Source organism: Ailuropoda melanoleuca, chromosome 11, assembly GCF_002007445.2.
Source record: "Ailuropoda melanoleuca isolate Jingjing chromosome 11, ASM200744v2, whole genome shotgun sequence".
Lineage (NCBI taxonomy): Eukaryota > Metazoa > Chordata > Mammalia > Carnivora > Ursidae > Ailuropoda > Ailuropoda melanoleuca.
In genome coordinates, this window is record NC_048228.1 from 13,944,364 (window position 1) to 13,961,413 (window position 17,050).

At 38.1% G+C, this 17,050-nt stretch overlaps 1 protein-coding gene across 5 annotated transcripts in view; it reads left to right on the forward strand.

Annotated features, from left to right (window-relative positions):
• The window catches only part of PDE5A (phosphodiesterase 5A), a 136,443-nt gene extending 126,570 nt beyond the window's left edge, over positions 1–9,873 (forward strand). For all 5 annotated transcript variants that reach the window (XM_019808688.2, XM_019808690.2, XM_034671297.1 and 2 more), the window contains 5 exons: positions 137–214; positions 2,195–2,258; positions 6,371–6,445; positions 8,050–8,133; positions 9,736–9,873. In XM_019808688.2, coding sequence (XP_019664247.1) covers positions 137–214; positions 2,195–2,258; positions 6,371–6,445; positions 8,050–8,133; positions 9,736–9,873 — 439 coding nt within the window. The remainder of the gene's footprint in view (positions 1–136; positions 215–2,194; positions 2,259–6,370; positions 6,446–8,049; positions 8,134–9,735) is intronic.
• The last annotated feature ends 7,177 nt before the right edge of the window (positions 9,874–17,050 follow it).

Below are 17,050 nucleotides of genomic sequence, written 5' to 3' on the forward strand. Positions count from 1 at the left end.
TATTGGATTCTAAGATGGGAAAAAACCATTAGAGATTCTTTTTCCAAAGAAATTGACTCTATGAGTCTTTGTGAACCAAAGAAATAAGAGCCTGGGGACTCATCATAACTACCAAATATTTTTCTTTATTTTCAAGGAGACGAGGAGAATTTTTTGAACTTATAAGAAAAAATCAATTCAACTTGGAAGATCCTCATCAAAAAGAGTTGTTTTTGTAAGTAGGGTTACTGCCCTTAAAGCTGAAGTTTTGCTACCCAGCTAATGTTATCACTGTCAGATTTTATTGCAATTATTTGTTATAATGTGATGATCTTAGAGGCTGTGTTCGAATTCTCTAGAGTGTTGTATAAAGGGCTGAATATGAATATTTATTTGAAAAGAAATGCATTTGCCAATGCAAGTGAATAAATCACTCCTTTGTCCTAGAAGGACCTTTAAAATATGGTAGAATATCAGTACAAAGCTATAAGGTTTCTTTGCTCATGTGCCCAGTTCTTTGTAATGGAATAACTGAAAATAGCTTCCCAAAGACTGTGGGAGCAAGAAGGTGGTTGTGAAGTATTTACTTCTTTTGAGTGATGGCGGAGTAGCACGATCAGAGCGTCAAGATTTCCATTTCCCTCCCCTGTCCCCCTGTCCCCCCCTTCTAGCTGCAGACAGCATCCCTTCGCTGTTAGTGTTCCTGTCAATCATAAAGAAAGGAATGACTCAGAACACCAAGGAGAGTGCTGTTCTTTAAATGGATAGATACTACTTAGCATGCAAATGAAGATGCAAATTTTAAGGAAACAACACAGAAATACCCGGCTGTCTGTTCTGTTCTTCATAATCATGCTTGACTTCATAGCCTCAGAATGTGTCTCATAACAGTGCCTTCGAAAAGTAGAGACCTGTGGGGGCGCCTGGCTGGCTCAGTGGGTAGAGCAGGACTCTTGATCCCGGGGTTAAAAGTTCAAGCCCCACGTTGGGTGTAGAGATTACTTAAAAATAAAAATCTTTAAAAAAACAAAAATAAAAGTATAGACATGCTACTGTAGTTAGTGAACAGTTTATCCCAATAACAAAAAAGAAATCCAACCGCAGTTCCAAGTCTGCGCCTGTCCCTGATGCTCTGTCCTGCGTCCTACCCAAGGGACTGCTTGCAGAGAAGTCCTGACAGTCCCAGAGCTCAGTGTCGCCGTGCACACTCATGTTTTCAGATTCTAGTGAAGCTCACCGAGGGGCACAGTCTTCTTTGGGGCAGGCAGTTTATACTGGCAAGCATCGACGTCCTTCATGACAATGGGTTTACACGTTGATTAAAAATATCTCTGGTGTGCTTGCTTCTCCGAGAGTTGGTGGAAGAGGTCGAGGCGCAGCAGAAAAGCACTTTGTTTGTGCCTTACACACTTAAGGAGAACGTGCTTTTAGGTTGGGTTTCCTGCAGGGACGAGGGATACCGTCCCTCACCACAAGTGTTTCTACATTACGGTGATGGCCTTTCTGCCTGTTCCTTCAGACAAAAGTATTACAAACAGGCACCTGGATCCAACATGGGAAAACACTGCGCCAAGTACAGAACCACTGTCATACGATAGTTACGCTATTGAGTTCTAGAGCACCTTGCCATCGACGCCAGAGTCCAGCATGGTTCTCACTTCTCTCAACAACAGAAAGACAGACTTTGTCCTCTCATTTCCCTCTTTCTCTGGCAGATACTGTTTGTAAGTCAGAGCTTTTCACACAGAAGTCACTACATGTGCTGAGTTCAGCATTAGGATGACTCAACGTAATTCTTGCTCTCCTAGGAATTCTATCAGTAGGGTATCTGATGTTATCCTTTAATGGCTAATTATTAGTAACCAATGTGTTTTGATCTTACTATCACTGAGAATGGAATACCAAGGTGAAAAAAATAGTAATAGCAGGCGAGTTTTTGTAATTTAGTTATTTCTCTCCCTGTGCCAATCTGGAGCTAAATGAGGCAGTTTTAGGGCACATTCCAGCAGTTGTGTGGGCAACCAAAACAGTGACACTCTGCTGTCACTGAATCAACCACACTTCCATAGAAATTGTTTTGGTTTCTTTAGTCTTTATAAGCTGCCGTCTTCATAGTTTAGGGGACTTTAACCTTTTTACCAGTTAACTGTTTACTGAGAGTATATATTTGCATAAAAAGTAAATCATAGCATCGGGCTTCTTTTTCCCCTAACAGAGCGATGCTGATGACAGCTTGTGATCTCTCTGCCATTACCAAACCCTGGCCTATTCAACAACGGGTATGTTGCTTGCTGACAGTAAAAGCAGGGGCTAAAAAGTCAAAGTAAGAAAAGTCTGTATTCTAAAGGTAGCCTCGGAAGTATTTGTGGAACTTTTTATCTAGTTTTTAAGTGGTTTAAAAAGCAGATAATTAGACACAAATAGGTTTTCTGTTTTAGAAGAGTCCTTAGCATGTGCTAATATTTATACGATATATTAAGAAAGAGCATCAGTATTAACACAGCAAAAATGTAGCTGTTGATAATCTTTAATTCCAGGACTGCTTCTGGCTCACTTAGAAATGTTTTTAGCACATTTTTAAAAATAACCTTGAAAAATAGAAGGAACAAATTATTTTTCCTTTTATGATTTTTCTTTATGGTTAGCCTACGAGGCCATACCTCAGCTCTAAGTAGGCATTAATGAGTAGAACTTAAACATTTCCTGGGGCTTATAAATATAGGAAATGTTGATATAAGGTGTCAGGAAGGATGTGATCAGGGCCTGTGGCTAGGAGGCTAGAAATATATCCTTCTCTCTAAATAAGTAACTGCCATAATATTTTGCAGGGCCAGTAAAGGTCCTGCTGTACATAAAGGGATGGCTGTACATACAATGATGTGTCTATTGTGTTTTTGTTTTTTTGCAACTGCATTTTTAATCCTAAATGCACTACCCAAGACAGCCTGCTGCTGGTCAGGGCTCTGAGCTGCATGGTCATGGAGCCTAGTGACAGGTTCATCTCATGAAACACACATGCTGAGGAAACAAGACCAGAAATGTACTCTCCACGTGCCAAAGCTGACGTGCTGCAAGCACTCGGGAAAGGTAGTCTTCACAGACTGTCCTGCTCCGTCATAAATGGGACTATCTGCACATTTCCAAATAGGGAAGAGGATGGAAGAGGGAATTTGTCTTTTCATTTATCCTATCTTCTTAATCAGATTCCAAAAAGGTAGAGCCATGAGGTTGGGGTCCAGACATAAAAAGCAATACTATAAAGCCTGTATAATTAAAATAGTTTGGTATTGGTGACAGACCAGTGGAACACAATAGAGCATTGAGAATTGCATAGAACGTTTAGTATATAATAAAGATAGCATTTCAAATAACTGTGGGGAAAAGAGAGACTTTTTATGAAATAATCTTAGGGTGACTTTCCCATCTTCTGTAACCAGATGGCAAAAAACAAAATTGGATGTACTTTGCATACTTAAATTCCAAATGGATCATAAAGTTCAATGTAGAGAATTAAACCATAGAAGTACTAAATAAAAACATCTGTGGATTCTTCTATAACTTCGGAGTGAGAAAACTTTCCTAACTATGGCTCAACTTGCAGAAACAATGGAAAAGATAAATTTGATTACATAAAAATGAAAAAAATAAACTTTTGCATGGGAAAAGACACTATAAGCAAAGTAAATGTCAATGAGAAACTGGTAAAAATATTGGCAACTTATATTTCATAGTTAATACCCCTAATATTAAAGACCTTGTAAAAAATAGAGAAGAAAAAGGACAACAACCCTACAGAAAAATGGGCCAAAAAATTGAACAAAAAGTTGATGAAATATGAATGGCTCTTACTCATTTGCAGAGGTCCTCAGAACCTCATTCTTAAGCAAAAATGCAAATAAAACTTGACTGACACAAAAAAGCTTGTATAGAATCTGTATCTAACAGCTGTATCCTGATATAGTAGTATTATCTGTGGCAGACACATTCCAAGACCCCCAGTGGATGTCTGAAACCACAGATAGGACTGGACCCTCCTATATACTATGGTTTTTCCTATATATACTTAACTGTGATAAAGTTTAATTTATAAATTAGGCACAGTAAGAGATTAACAATAACTAATAATAGAACAATTCTAACAATATACTATACTAAAAGTTATGTGAATGTGGCGCCTCTCTGTCTCTTATTACATTGCACTTTCCCTCCTTCTTGTGATGATGGGAGATAATAAAGTTGAGAGGTAGTGGGGTACATGACAGGCATTGTGATGTCGCGTTAGGCTACTGGTGACTTTCTGACCGTATATCAGATGGAGGAACATCTGCTTCTGGACTGGGGTTAACCCCAGGTAACTGAAACCATGACAGCAAAATTGTGGGTAAGGGAGATTACTGTAGTCAGGACCAGTAACAACCCAAACATCGATCAGCAGGAGGATAGCTAAACATATTGTAGTATATTCTTTATACAGTGGGGTACCGCTCAGCAATAAAAAGAAACTCACCACTGACACGTGCAACAACAGGGACGAGTCTCATACACACTATACCGAGCAAAAGAAGCCGGACACGAAAGAATACATCCTGTGATTCCATTTACATGAAGTTCTAGACTAGGCAAAACTAATCTCTGGTGAAAGAAATAAAATAGTGATTGCGAGGGGAGGGAGGAAAGAAGGGGCAGGAACTGACTGAGAAGGGTCATAAGGGCGATAAACGTAGTCTGTGTCTTGGACGGCGTATTTGTTACATGGTTATATGCATTCGTCAATACGGTGAACTCATGATCTGTGCGATTCAAAGTATGTAAATTCTACTTCATCAAAAAAAACAACACTGAGATACCATTTCTCACTTGTTGAGTTGGCAAAATCCAAAGGTTTTAGGATATAGTCTGTTGGGGAAGTTGAGGAAAAACAAGGAATGCAAAATAATATAACTCTTTGGAAGTTTATAAATACACATACATATTCATGTACCATTAATTCTAGGAATTTTATCCCAAAGATATGCTGGAAAAAATATAAAAAGATGTTTATACCAGGCTATTCACTTTAGTACTTTCTGTAATGGCAAAGGCCGGAAGTAACCCAAATATTCATCAGTAGGGTACTGATTGAATAATTTATAGTACATTCACACAATGAGTTCTACGCAGCTGTAAAAAGAAATGAGGATTATTTGTATACTACTATGGACTGATTACAAGGATGTATTTTTAAGTGAAAAAAGCAAGGTAGAGAAAAAAGTATATTATACTGTACCATTTATCTAAGAAAAGGGTAAAATATGAATAAATGTACATATTTGCTTCATATTTTTAAAACCCAGGATTAACCACAAAAAAGCTAATGATTCCCAATAAGGGAAGGAGGGACTTAGGGAAAAGAAATCGAAGCTAGAGTTGCTGAGTGTACTAGTTTTGTAGATGTAACTTTGGAACCATGGAAATAATTTTTAAAATTGTAACATTGAATTTTAAGTATTCCTAAGCCTTGACAGTAAAGTGAAACAAACCTGATGTTGGTTGCAAAGCCATACTGAAAGGAATATTTCATTCCAAGTGACATTAAAACAACAATTTGACCATGTATCTCTAGTGGGATGTACCCTAAAAACAAACAGGAATTACCAAAAAAAGGCTTTAAAACTGTTGTCAGTACTCTTATTATTAGTGGTAATTTTGCATAGATATTCAGTCACTGTTGTAGATGATGTGGGATAAAAGCAAATACAAAACTGTACTGATATTGTTGAGAGCCAGGATCGTCAGCGTAAGTAGAAAGATAAAGGCGGATAGGTTGGGCAGAAATGTCGCAGTCCTGAATTTGAATTGAAATGTTGTATGAATTTCTGTTGCATCCTAGCTCCATCCTCTAAAAGGGCTTAAAAATAATGAGCAACCTGGTGGTAATGAATAAAACTGGTGCCCATATTGAGCTTTCTGAGTACCTCAATTTAAAGGAACAAGGGCTCCAAAGGAAAATGTTTGAAAAGAGGAGGAACATGTAGATTAAAATAAATTTAAAAGGCATATCCATCAATCACCATATACACCCCTGTGTTGATACTGTTTTCCACAGCACCTGGTATAACAGGTGCTTAACAAATACCTCATTGATCGTGCATACAGATGGGCACACACTGCCTTTTCCCCACGTGTTGCTTTTTTCCGCCTAATTACAGGTTATAAACTCTAGCCTTTGTGATTAGGCACATATTTAAAAGCAAACAAAATATAATTTCTATTACCCATTATTGTTTTATTATCATTTTACTGATGTGGTTGAAAGCTAGCTTTGATGGATATTATTATCTTTATTCAAAGTCTCTATTTTACAGACTTAAATGCTTTTAATTGCCAAAACTTAATTGGTTATTTATTTCAGATAGCAGAACTTGTAGCAACTGAATTTTTTGACCAAGGAGACAGAGAGAGAAAAGAACTCAACATAGAGCCTGCTGTAAGTATGAGACCTTGTTGGTAGGAATTATTCAAAGACACTTGTTTAGTGTAGACGTCTTATACTTTCTATGGGATCTTAGGAACACTATTTTCATTTTAGTTTTTAAAACATTTTTCTCATTAAAAGAATTATACGTGTTTATTACAGGAAACATAAGTAGGGACACCTGGGTGGCTCAGTCATTAAGTATCTGCCTTGGGCTCAGTCGTTAAGCGGTCTGGCTTTGCCTGGGATCGAGTCCCGCATCAGGCTCCCTGCTCGGCGGGGAGCCTGCTTCTCCCTCTCCCTCTGCTGCTTCCCCTGCTTGTGCTCACTCTCTCTCTGTCAAATAAATAAATAAAATCCTAAAAAAAAAAAAAAAAAAAATAAGCAAATAAGACAAAAAGACTCTATGGGTCATCATATTGTACCTACTTTTTTGTAATTTTTCTATTTGAATATCGTAAGCTATTTTCGTCCTACTAGATGCTTCTCTGTGTATTATTTACAATGAGCACATGAAATAGACGGAACTATAATTTGCCTACTTCCTTTGGTGTCATGTCTGCAATGTTCACTATGACCAGTAGCACTTTGATAAATGTCTATGTTGCTAACGTTTTCTGTGCCTTTTTCATTATCTTGTTAGGATAAATTCCCAGAATTGCTGTGTTGAAGGGCACAGATTTTTTTAAAGGTTTTTGCTACATACCACCTTTTTTACATAGAGTATGGATCTCACAAACAAGAAAAAGATTCTTCTCAAACCACTTCTGGCTTTTTTGGAATGAGTTTTTCCTGAAAACCAAGAATAGAGTCTTCTTTTTTTCAATTCAAATGGACATTTATTAAGCCCATATTAAATGGGACATGGTCATGACCGCCCCTCTGTGTGCAGTTCCGTCCACTCAGCTCTCCAGCCTCAGCTGGGCACATCCCGTGTCTCACTAGCCCTTCACAACGACTCAGCGTCCTCTAATGTAATGGTAGGCTCATGCAGGGGCGCAGAATCCTCTTCGAAAGTGGTGGGTAGCAGAGTGAGGATTCCAGCTAATGGGGAATTTGCTTCATTTAAACAAGCACTAAGACAGACTCATTGCTTACCATGGCGGTGCTGGGCTCTTCTGGTGCTCCAGCCGTGACCTCCTGGGAGTAAGCAGAGTGACATCTGCATAACTGTCACTCAGAAGGCTCGCTGCATGAACTGAATTGTAATCAGCTGTGGCCTCGGTGGCTTCTTCCACAAAGCTGAGGCTGTGCGACTCCACATCAATAGACGATTCAAAGCTGTGTGTTCTCCAAATACATGTCGGTGGTCAGTTCTGGGTCAGTGGTTGACTCTAGATTAGTGATCAGTTCCGAGGGTAGTGTGGGAAAAGTCAGCCAGGATGAACAAGGCAGAGAGGATTGGGGCCTCCCCGAGCCCGGTCCTGGCAGGGAGTGCAGGAGACTTGCGGGGGAAGGAGACAGATAGGCAAGTATCTGGCCTTCCTTAGCTAACCCAGTGATTCATGTTATTGGAGACAACTTGCGTTGTGTTCTTTAAGTAAATGCAGATGTGTGTGTGTGTGTGTGTGTGTGTGTGTCTGTCTGTCTGTCTGTTTCTGTGTTTGTCTTTTCAGGATCTAATGAACAGGGAGAAGAAAAACAAAATCCCAAGTATGCAAGTTGGGTTCATAGATGCCATCTGCTTGCAACTATATGAGGTATTTATATGAACACACTAGACTTGCTAAACTTAAGAACTGTGTTATGAATTAAAACCTCAAGTAAATTGAAGCGATTAACACTAGGCTTTTCTTTTCTTTTCTTTTCTCTTCTTTTCTTTTTTTGCTGATGAACATGCTGTTTGCATTGAATAAGGAACACATTTTATATTGGATTTTTCTCAAAAACTTTATTTCCTCAATGTATAAGTATCTGTTGAGTGCCTGCTCTGAGCTAGGCTCTAGCAGACTGATGTAGGAATACTAAAAAGCATTATGTGCCAGTGTTACCTTCAGGAGGGATGCTGTGAATACTCTATGTCAGCATATTCTTTTAAGTTGAGGCCTAAATAAAGAAAAAAGTTGTGCAACTTTTTCTCATTGTATAGTGCAGCTTTAATATCGTTAAAATTTTTATGAGGATATAAAGGAGATAGTTGGACGAATATTACAAGTTCCCACTTCCTTATACCTGCTGGCTTGGGATTTTTATTTTTTAGGTAAGGATATTCTCCCTAAAACATCCAGTTTGCTGGTTTAGATGCTTATGCCCAAAGTACAGAAAGTAGACAATATCCTTGTTTTTAAAGCTTAAATAGGAAACTCTCTTAAGTTTTAATTATTTAGGAAAACCGCATTTATCATAGAGCTATCATAGAATGTCAAGACTCAAAGAAACCCTAGAATCTTCTAATCCGGACACTTCACAGTTCGGTAACTGTTTTATCCTACTTTTCATATGTGTGCAAGGATTTACTTCATTCGGATCTGCTGTTAAATTCTCAGTAATATCGATACGTACCTTAACTATTAGTTATTACAGAAATAATAATGTTCTCATTGTAGAAAACTCAGAGAATCATAATTCCACTACTCAGGCAACCACTGTGAATATATTCGTGTATATGCTTTATGAAATTTTCATATTCTTCCACTTAACAAATTTGCTTTTTGTAGTTCATAATACATCATAATGTATATTTTTCCATGTCATGTGTTTCTGTGATATTTTTAAAGGATGCAAAATAGTAACATAGTATACCCAACCCTGTTGGTGGGTATTTAAAGTTATTTTCAGAGTTTCTCTATTACAAAGAAACCTGCAGTGAACATTTTTGTATCTAAATACGTGTGGTACTATAATTGGTATATAATAATACCATGGAGAATTATAAATTAATCTTTATTATGATCTTGGATACAAGTCTATTTAAGTACATTGTATAAAACTATTTTATAGAAAAACACAAAACTACACCATTCCTGATACAGTCACACTTCGGGAGAGCCATCTGTACTACCCAAAAGCAAAACTTATTGTTTCCCCGCAAAGCGGGTTCCGTACAGATCTGTTTCTATCATAACTCAGTAAGGTTACTTTGAGTGTGTGTGTATGCTCTCTCAGCACATACTCCTTGTCTGTACAGATTAAGAGAAATCCATCATAAATGATCTGCATATTTGTTCACACACCTTGTGAAACCCCAACAGTGGGCCTGCTGGTGAAATGAGTGTAGATTGTGGCCCTTGGTGATAGGCCTGGGGAAGAGGGCTTATCTTCTGGATGATTTCTAGTTGTTTGCTCTCTTTTTCCCTCTTAAGGCCCTGACGCATGTATCAGAGGACTGTTTCCCTTTGCTGGACGGCTGCAGAAAGAACAGGCAAAAATGGCAGGCTCTTGCAGACCAGCAGGAGAAAACGCTGATTAATGGGGAGAGCAGCCAGGCCAAGCGGAACTGAGCGGCCCGTTCGCGCCGAATTCAAGTTTACAGACGGTGTATTCGGCAGTATGTCTAGTTTTGCTATACACTGTACAGATCGAGTGTATACTTTGCCACTGCTGTATTTTTATTTTTGCACAACTTTTAAGAGCACAGCATGAAATGTTTTTAGGGGACTCTTACCTATTTTCTGTATATTTGTTTCATGCCACTGATCTGAGATTCTCAACGACACCCACTCACTCCTAGTACACAGATAAGAGCTCTGTTTGTGATATTTTGTGTACTGCAAAGTGCAAGTGAAAATTCTTGCACTGACTTGTTTTTTGTTGTTGTTTTTGGGGCTTGGGGGGTTTTGGTTTTTGGTTTTTGCTTGGGGATTTTAAATAATTGTTTTTGTGTTTTCTGAATTGCCAATCTTTTAAAGAATGTTTGGAATCTTTCCATTCTCAAAAATAGTCTAGGAGCAAATTGAATGTATTCTGTGACATTTAAAACCTTCATAGGAAAGAGAAAAGTGCTGGCCTAGTGGATTTTAAGGGGAAAGGATAATATCTGTCAACAATGTATTACCTTAACAAAAAAAGTTAAAACTCTGAAACAAATGGCAAGTACTATCAGGCAGTATTGTAAAGAAAAGGTATAGTTTAATTGATTTGCTGTTTTTGTTAGTGAGCAGGAAGGGGAGAACTCTTTCATTTCAGTACATACGTCTATCCAAAAATTACCCGTAAAATCGTTTCCGTCTACCCTATCTGATGGAGCGGGGGAAACCTTAGGAGAAGACACTGATTTCACAGACTTCATGTCATTGACTTTGCTGAGGAATGGGTGTGATCGAGAAATGGAATGGCCATGTCTATGTGTCAGTGAAGGGAAACATTCTGTTGGAAGATTCTTCTGAGAGTCAGTGTTTAGAACATTGAACTTCCTTTTTAAAATAACTTCCTTATCGTTTTCCTTACAAATCATAGTTTATAAGTGAACAGTGTAAGTCTCGACAGAACTGAGAATAAAAGTGATAATTGGAGCATTGACCTGAGGTGAGATATGACTGCAGATAAAAGGTAAAATGAATCATTGTTTTTCTTTGTCAAAGGAAATATAGAGAATAGTTTTAATTGTATAAATAGCACAGAGCTATCCTTGATACTGGGGTCAAAAATTAAATTGAGGGGGGCGCCTGGGTGGCAGAGCGGTTAAGCGTCTGCCTTCGGCTCAGGGCGTGATCCCGGCGTTATGGGATCGAGCCCCACGTCAGGCTACTCTGCTGTGAGCCTGCTTCTTCCTCTCCCACTCCCCCTGCTTATGTTCCCTCTCTCGCTGGCTGTCTCTATCTCTGTCGAATAAATAAATAAAATCTTTAAAAAAAAAAAAAATTAAATTGAGGGAGCGGGAAGGTATGAAAGCTGAGGCCCGAATAACACTTAAGAGTACTGAGTTTGCATCTACGTAACCGCCCTATTTCAGTTTATAGGACTAATCGACTCAGAGTCACAGAAGTGTGGGTGTGTGCACTGAATGCTGACCCTGGGCTGATAAGTATTCATATTTACTTCTCAGAGCTTTTAGCACATTTAGAAAATGTTAACATTGTCTTAGATTTGAGCCCATTTGAGTGGGTTCCCACTGATCCTGTGTACCCTGAATACACATTTATTCATTATTGGAGGAGTAGATACCAAATCGAGCAGGAAGCGAAAATCTGTCCCGAACATGTGGGAATGCTTAGACTCAGGGAAAGTAGGAAGAGAGGCGTTTGTCTGATTTGTTAACCACCAAAAAAAAGTTTCTGAGTTTCCGTCACTAAACTGGGTAGAAAATCTCTTGGGGACACGGTGCAGCATCCTCAAAGAACTTCCACTAAACACATTGTTTCCCATTCATATTGTTTTTTCCCTAAACTGCCTAAAATTCAACATATTCATTACGTTTTTAAAATTCTGAGTGTGAATCTTATATAATGTGATTTTATTCTTACCATTCAGGTTAAAAAAAAAAAAGCAAAACAAATTGTATTGCCATTACTTTACAGTGGTAAAGGCTAGTCTAGGAATTTACCAACTGTTGCTGTCTGTATAATAGTTGTAATACTTGTATTTTCAGGATGTTACTTGATTTTTATTTGATGTCATGTAGGTGAGATCTATAAAGTTGCCTCTTGGTGGCACTGGTGTGTAAATTACACAAGCTGTCACTAAAATGCCATATCTATATACTGGTATACACCTATGCATGCATACGTTAATTCCTTAGTATAGAAAAACTGTTTCAAGAATAGCAGTCTTTAGTAACCTTTTATCATACACCTTGTGATTTAGCAGTTATGCTAAAATCTGTAATCATATACTTCAGTAGTTTGTCTAGACCCATCTAATAGGTCACTGAGATGTATGGAGGTTTTGTCTGTGTGTCATTTTAACAAGCAAGAAGATAATATGTAGATTAGAAATTGTTTGGTTTACCTTTAGATAATGGTTTATTTTACTTTACTAGTTTAGCAATTAAAAGAAGTTGGGTAGTGCCATGCCTATATTATTGGAAGTGTTAGTTCTTACGGAAGAAGAGTGCTTCTTAAGGACTAGTTGGTTCAAATAATTTTTACTTTTAAGGAAAATCATTCCATACATAGATTATCTGGTATACGGGCACAAATCAAAGCTTTTGTTCTTATGTGAATATTTTTTTTCCAGTATCTTCCCAAGTTGGAAAAAATATATTTATAGTCCTTTTTCCCCTGCTCTATATTTATGTTACCCATAACCGGTAAGAAGTTGTTCTTTTTCTAGATTAAAGTTGTTATAGTTATAGCTGAATGACATGCCACTTGATTTCAATTTTCAGCCCGAAAAGTGCCCACTATTTTACTAAGTTGTTAAAAAATGTCTATAAAATTGCCCGGCCTTATATTTTTCACAGGATTGGCCCTCGCCAGTCACAGTCCTGTGTGAACTTGTGTGAGTCACTTAACCTCTGTTTGGGCCAAGCCTCTGTCTTCAAGGAGGATGTCACAGAAGGCAGCCACTGCGTCAGCCCTAATGGGCCCTGGAGACCACTGTCAGAAATGGGATATTGGGCTACAGAGCACGGTATCTAATCCCACATGTCACTTCCTATGCTTTGAAGAATGAAAAAAAGACAATACATTTATTTGGTTTCTCATGCAGATCACTAGTGAGTATGAGATTTTGAGTACCTTGCCTCAAGGTACAAACTCTGGAAAGTGATGTTGTCACCACTGATTTCTTAATTGTGAAGAATAGTTTCCTTAGATAAGAGTACTGAGATTAGAAAGTGTGTGAAAATATACTGGAAATCTTGGGTTCTGGGAGGAAACTGGTCAAAGATCTATTCTTACGTAGCAGTAAAGTGCCTTTACTTTCAGCATAGAGCACAAATGTTAGACCTACTCCAATTTGATTTTCAATATTTCTGTGTTTTTCACCAGATTTTACTCCTAACACTTGATAGGTCATCACAAGCAGTGCTGTTGTTTTGTTTTGTTTTGTTTACAAGATTGATTTTAAGATGAGAGGAAGAAAAGGTGTAATTGCTGTTCCTCTCCTGTGAACGACTGTAGTTGAAATCAGGTGGTATAATTGAATTGCTCAGTCCCAGACATGCGACAGTCCACCCTTTATTGAGTCCCTGCGACCTGTCAGGCACTGTGCCCCACCGTGGAGACAGAGCAGTGACCTCAAGGAGCCCACAGTCTGCAAAAACGGCTAGATAAGAGACTTACCAGATTCTGATCCTGCCAACTGAACCTGAAAATATAGGATACATTATATCACTTGCATTGTCATCTATAATATATGTATTATATACAGTTCTCCAAGGACCTTCTTTTTTTCCCCCCAACGACCTTCTTTACCTGGAATTTACTAAGAATTCGAATTGTCAGTGAATATCCTGTCTTCTTACAAGTATGAATCATTTAGCCTATTGATAGCTTAAAGAACACCTTATGTAAGGAGTCATGTATTCCACTATATAGAGTTTTTTTCCATATGCTAGCCAGGTAGAGATTACTCAGAGTTCTTTTAGATTGTTAAATTGTGCACAGTTTTGGACCCCTTCTGCTCCCCTACAGGGGGCAAGGAAGAAAGTATTAAAGCTCACTTCACCCTTCCATATGTTTCTCAAAAGCCTGTGTAAACGTGTCTTAATAAATGTTGTTGAAAGCAGTGTAAATAGTTGGAAATATAAATTTCTATTACAGTTCAAAAAAAAGAAAACCTTATGAATCGTCACTAGCCACTGTTGATATCTATTTGTATTCTTATACCTTTTTCAATATATTTGAACAAATATATAGTTTCTGGCACTATTTTTGTACTAGGATAAAGGAGTTACTATGTATATTATGTTTAGCTTTTAAGTCCTTTTAAATAATTGTGAGTGTTGATTTCTTGTCTTTCCTCTCCCCCACCATAAGAACCATTTCCGATGACTCTTCTATGACAAAATCACTTTAAAGGAACACCTTCCCCACCTATGATCCCCATAAAATCAAGAGATGGTCAGGGTGGTCTTCTGTTGTGCAAACTCTTCACCTGTCAGTTGTTTACTCATTTTGCTATGCTTTGTAAAAATAAAAAGAAGAATGAACAAGTAGGTATGAGTATTGTGTGATTATTAGGGGAATTTTAGGCAGGGAGAATGGGCCCAGTGGTTTGAGAGACTTTAGGCAAGCTAACCTGTGGTCATATTAGCTGAAAAAATGTGATTTAATCAAGTCCTTTCCTTAACCGAGACTCCTCTCATTAAGAGTCTTCTTTGTATTAACATCCTTTGCTACAAATCTGAGGGCAACATTTTCCATACCTTCCTCACTTCCAGTTCCTAACAGCTCCATGGAGGGTGATTATTACTGGTCTCCTGTTGCAGGAGGAGCTAAGGCATAGGAGTTCCATACTTGCCAAAGGGCATGAGCTGGATTCAAGCCCAGAGGGGTCTAGTTTCAAAGCAGGTATTTATTCCATTTAATTCTCTTTTTGAATTTTAATTGCAAAAGGTCTTAAAGCCATTCTTAGTGGATCAAAGGGGCTATCTAGAAGCATGAGAGGTAAAATTTCCCTTACCTGGCAGATTTGCTTTTGTTTGGGTTTTTACTGTTAACATTCCTGGAGTTCATCTGATCATAGCTGATGTCAGGCCTTCACAGAACCCGATACCGCCATGCTTCAGCACTGGTAATGTAGAGGCGTGGAGGTATCATTAAATTCCGAATTTTTGATTCACCATTTAGTCTTGCCACTAGACAAGCCCTCTTCACGTGGAACAGAATATTTAGGCTATGCCTAATTCACAAAACTAAAGACAAAAACGAAATGAAAGCTCACGGAAAACAGTTTAGATCTCCTGACCACTAGGGGGAGCCAGAGTTTCTGATTATTTAAAGAAGTAATCCCCCACTGGGTACAATGAATAAAACTGCTTTTTGAAAAATTTTTACCCGCTAAAGAAAAGCAAAATGGAAATAATCAATAGAGAATTAATTCTTGCTTACTGCTGTTTAATCGGTGATCATTTCATCAAGATGTTCTCCAAACAATAATTGATCATCTGAAGTCTCTGATTGATACACTCAAGATTCCATCCATGGAGACATCACCCCTTTTTGTAGAAAAAGGAAGCATTTGACAACTCTCTTGAATTCACATTCTTGCATTAGCTGTGCTGCTTTCTCAGCAAACGGATTCCTACGTTTGATATATGCAAATATCAGGATATGATTTTCTATTTTTAAGGTACATGACATTAAATTAAACTCTTTGAACTTAGAATAGTCTCTGATTGTAAGCTATACTCAGCCTTGGCAAAGAAAGAAGAAAGAACCACTTTTTCAAAATAAACGTTCACAAAAGTTATGAATGGAATCAGAGTAATTATTTGAAACTAAAAGAAATCTAATTAAATGGCATGCATGATTTTCCTCTCTGGCTTGCATCATTTTAAGAGTGTGTGTGTGTGTGTGTGTGTGTGTATGTGTGTAAAATATACAGGAACTAAGTTGACTTTCTCAATCATCAGACAGCAATCCCAACGGCACTTTTAGGATTCCTCTTTCTAAATTGCCATGTAAGGGACAAATTTACATGGCCAAATGGCAGGGGGGAAGCAATAGACATAGACTGTCACAATAGCTTTCAACCTTTATATCTCCAATATTCATTACTTTTAAAACCGTGTTTCACTTCTTATCACTGTTCCCCTTACCCAATAGGAGTGTTTTTAGGCTTTATCTAACACCAATCTAACATATGCCTGTAAGAAACAAGCTTCTCAGGGACTCCTGGGTGGCTCAGTTGGTTAGGCATCTGCCTTCGGCTTAGGTCATAATCCCGTCTTGGGATCGAGTGCCACTTTGGACTCCCTGCTCAGCAGAGAGCCTGCTTCTCTCTCTGCCTGCAGGTTCCCACCACTCATGCCCTCTCTTTCTATCTCTCTGACAAATAAATTTTTAAAAATTATTTTAAAAAAAGAAAAACAAGCTTCACCCTTTACCAACCCACTCTCTGAAATTCAGGAATTCTCTGGTCTCACTGATCTATCTGCCTAGCGCAAGGAGGAAAGGCATAAAATGGTCAGCAACTGCCTCAGCTACAAGGGCTCGCTCACACTCTTTCTGTCGCCCGTGCATACAAGCCAATAGGAGTAGTTTCTAGGGGTGCTCTACTCAATCTGTTAGAATAAGTTATAAATTCTTTGGGTGATGAAGGGAAGACTGTGTCCTATCATAATTCCCTCTTTCTTGAAACCCCTGTTTCTCTTTTTCCTATTCTAGGCCTTCAAACACATTTGATTCTCCTGTGGCCCTAAGAACACCTGTTATAATCACACAGCCCTCCTAAGCTACCAGCATCTCTGCATCTTTCTTGTACTTTGAAGGTACCCAACAACAAATATTGAGTAAAGAATAGATTTCCATACTTTGCCACCTGACATAAAATTGAATTTTTTTATAAAGAAAGGGGAAAGTAATTCCAGTGAAGGGAAACAAAAATTAATACAGAATTTTTAGAAATTCTCAGTTGGGAAAGAGGTGAAATTCAAGATGAAAAAACAAGCTGAACAAAACAATTTCTTAGGAAAAAAATATTTGTTTTCTCCTGGGAAAATTAAGTTAGCTATCAGACTTTCATTAATAAATTGATAATCATTAGTGCCATTACTCCAAGTGGGAGTTTTGC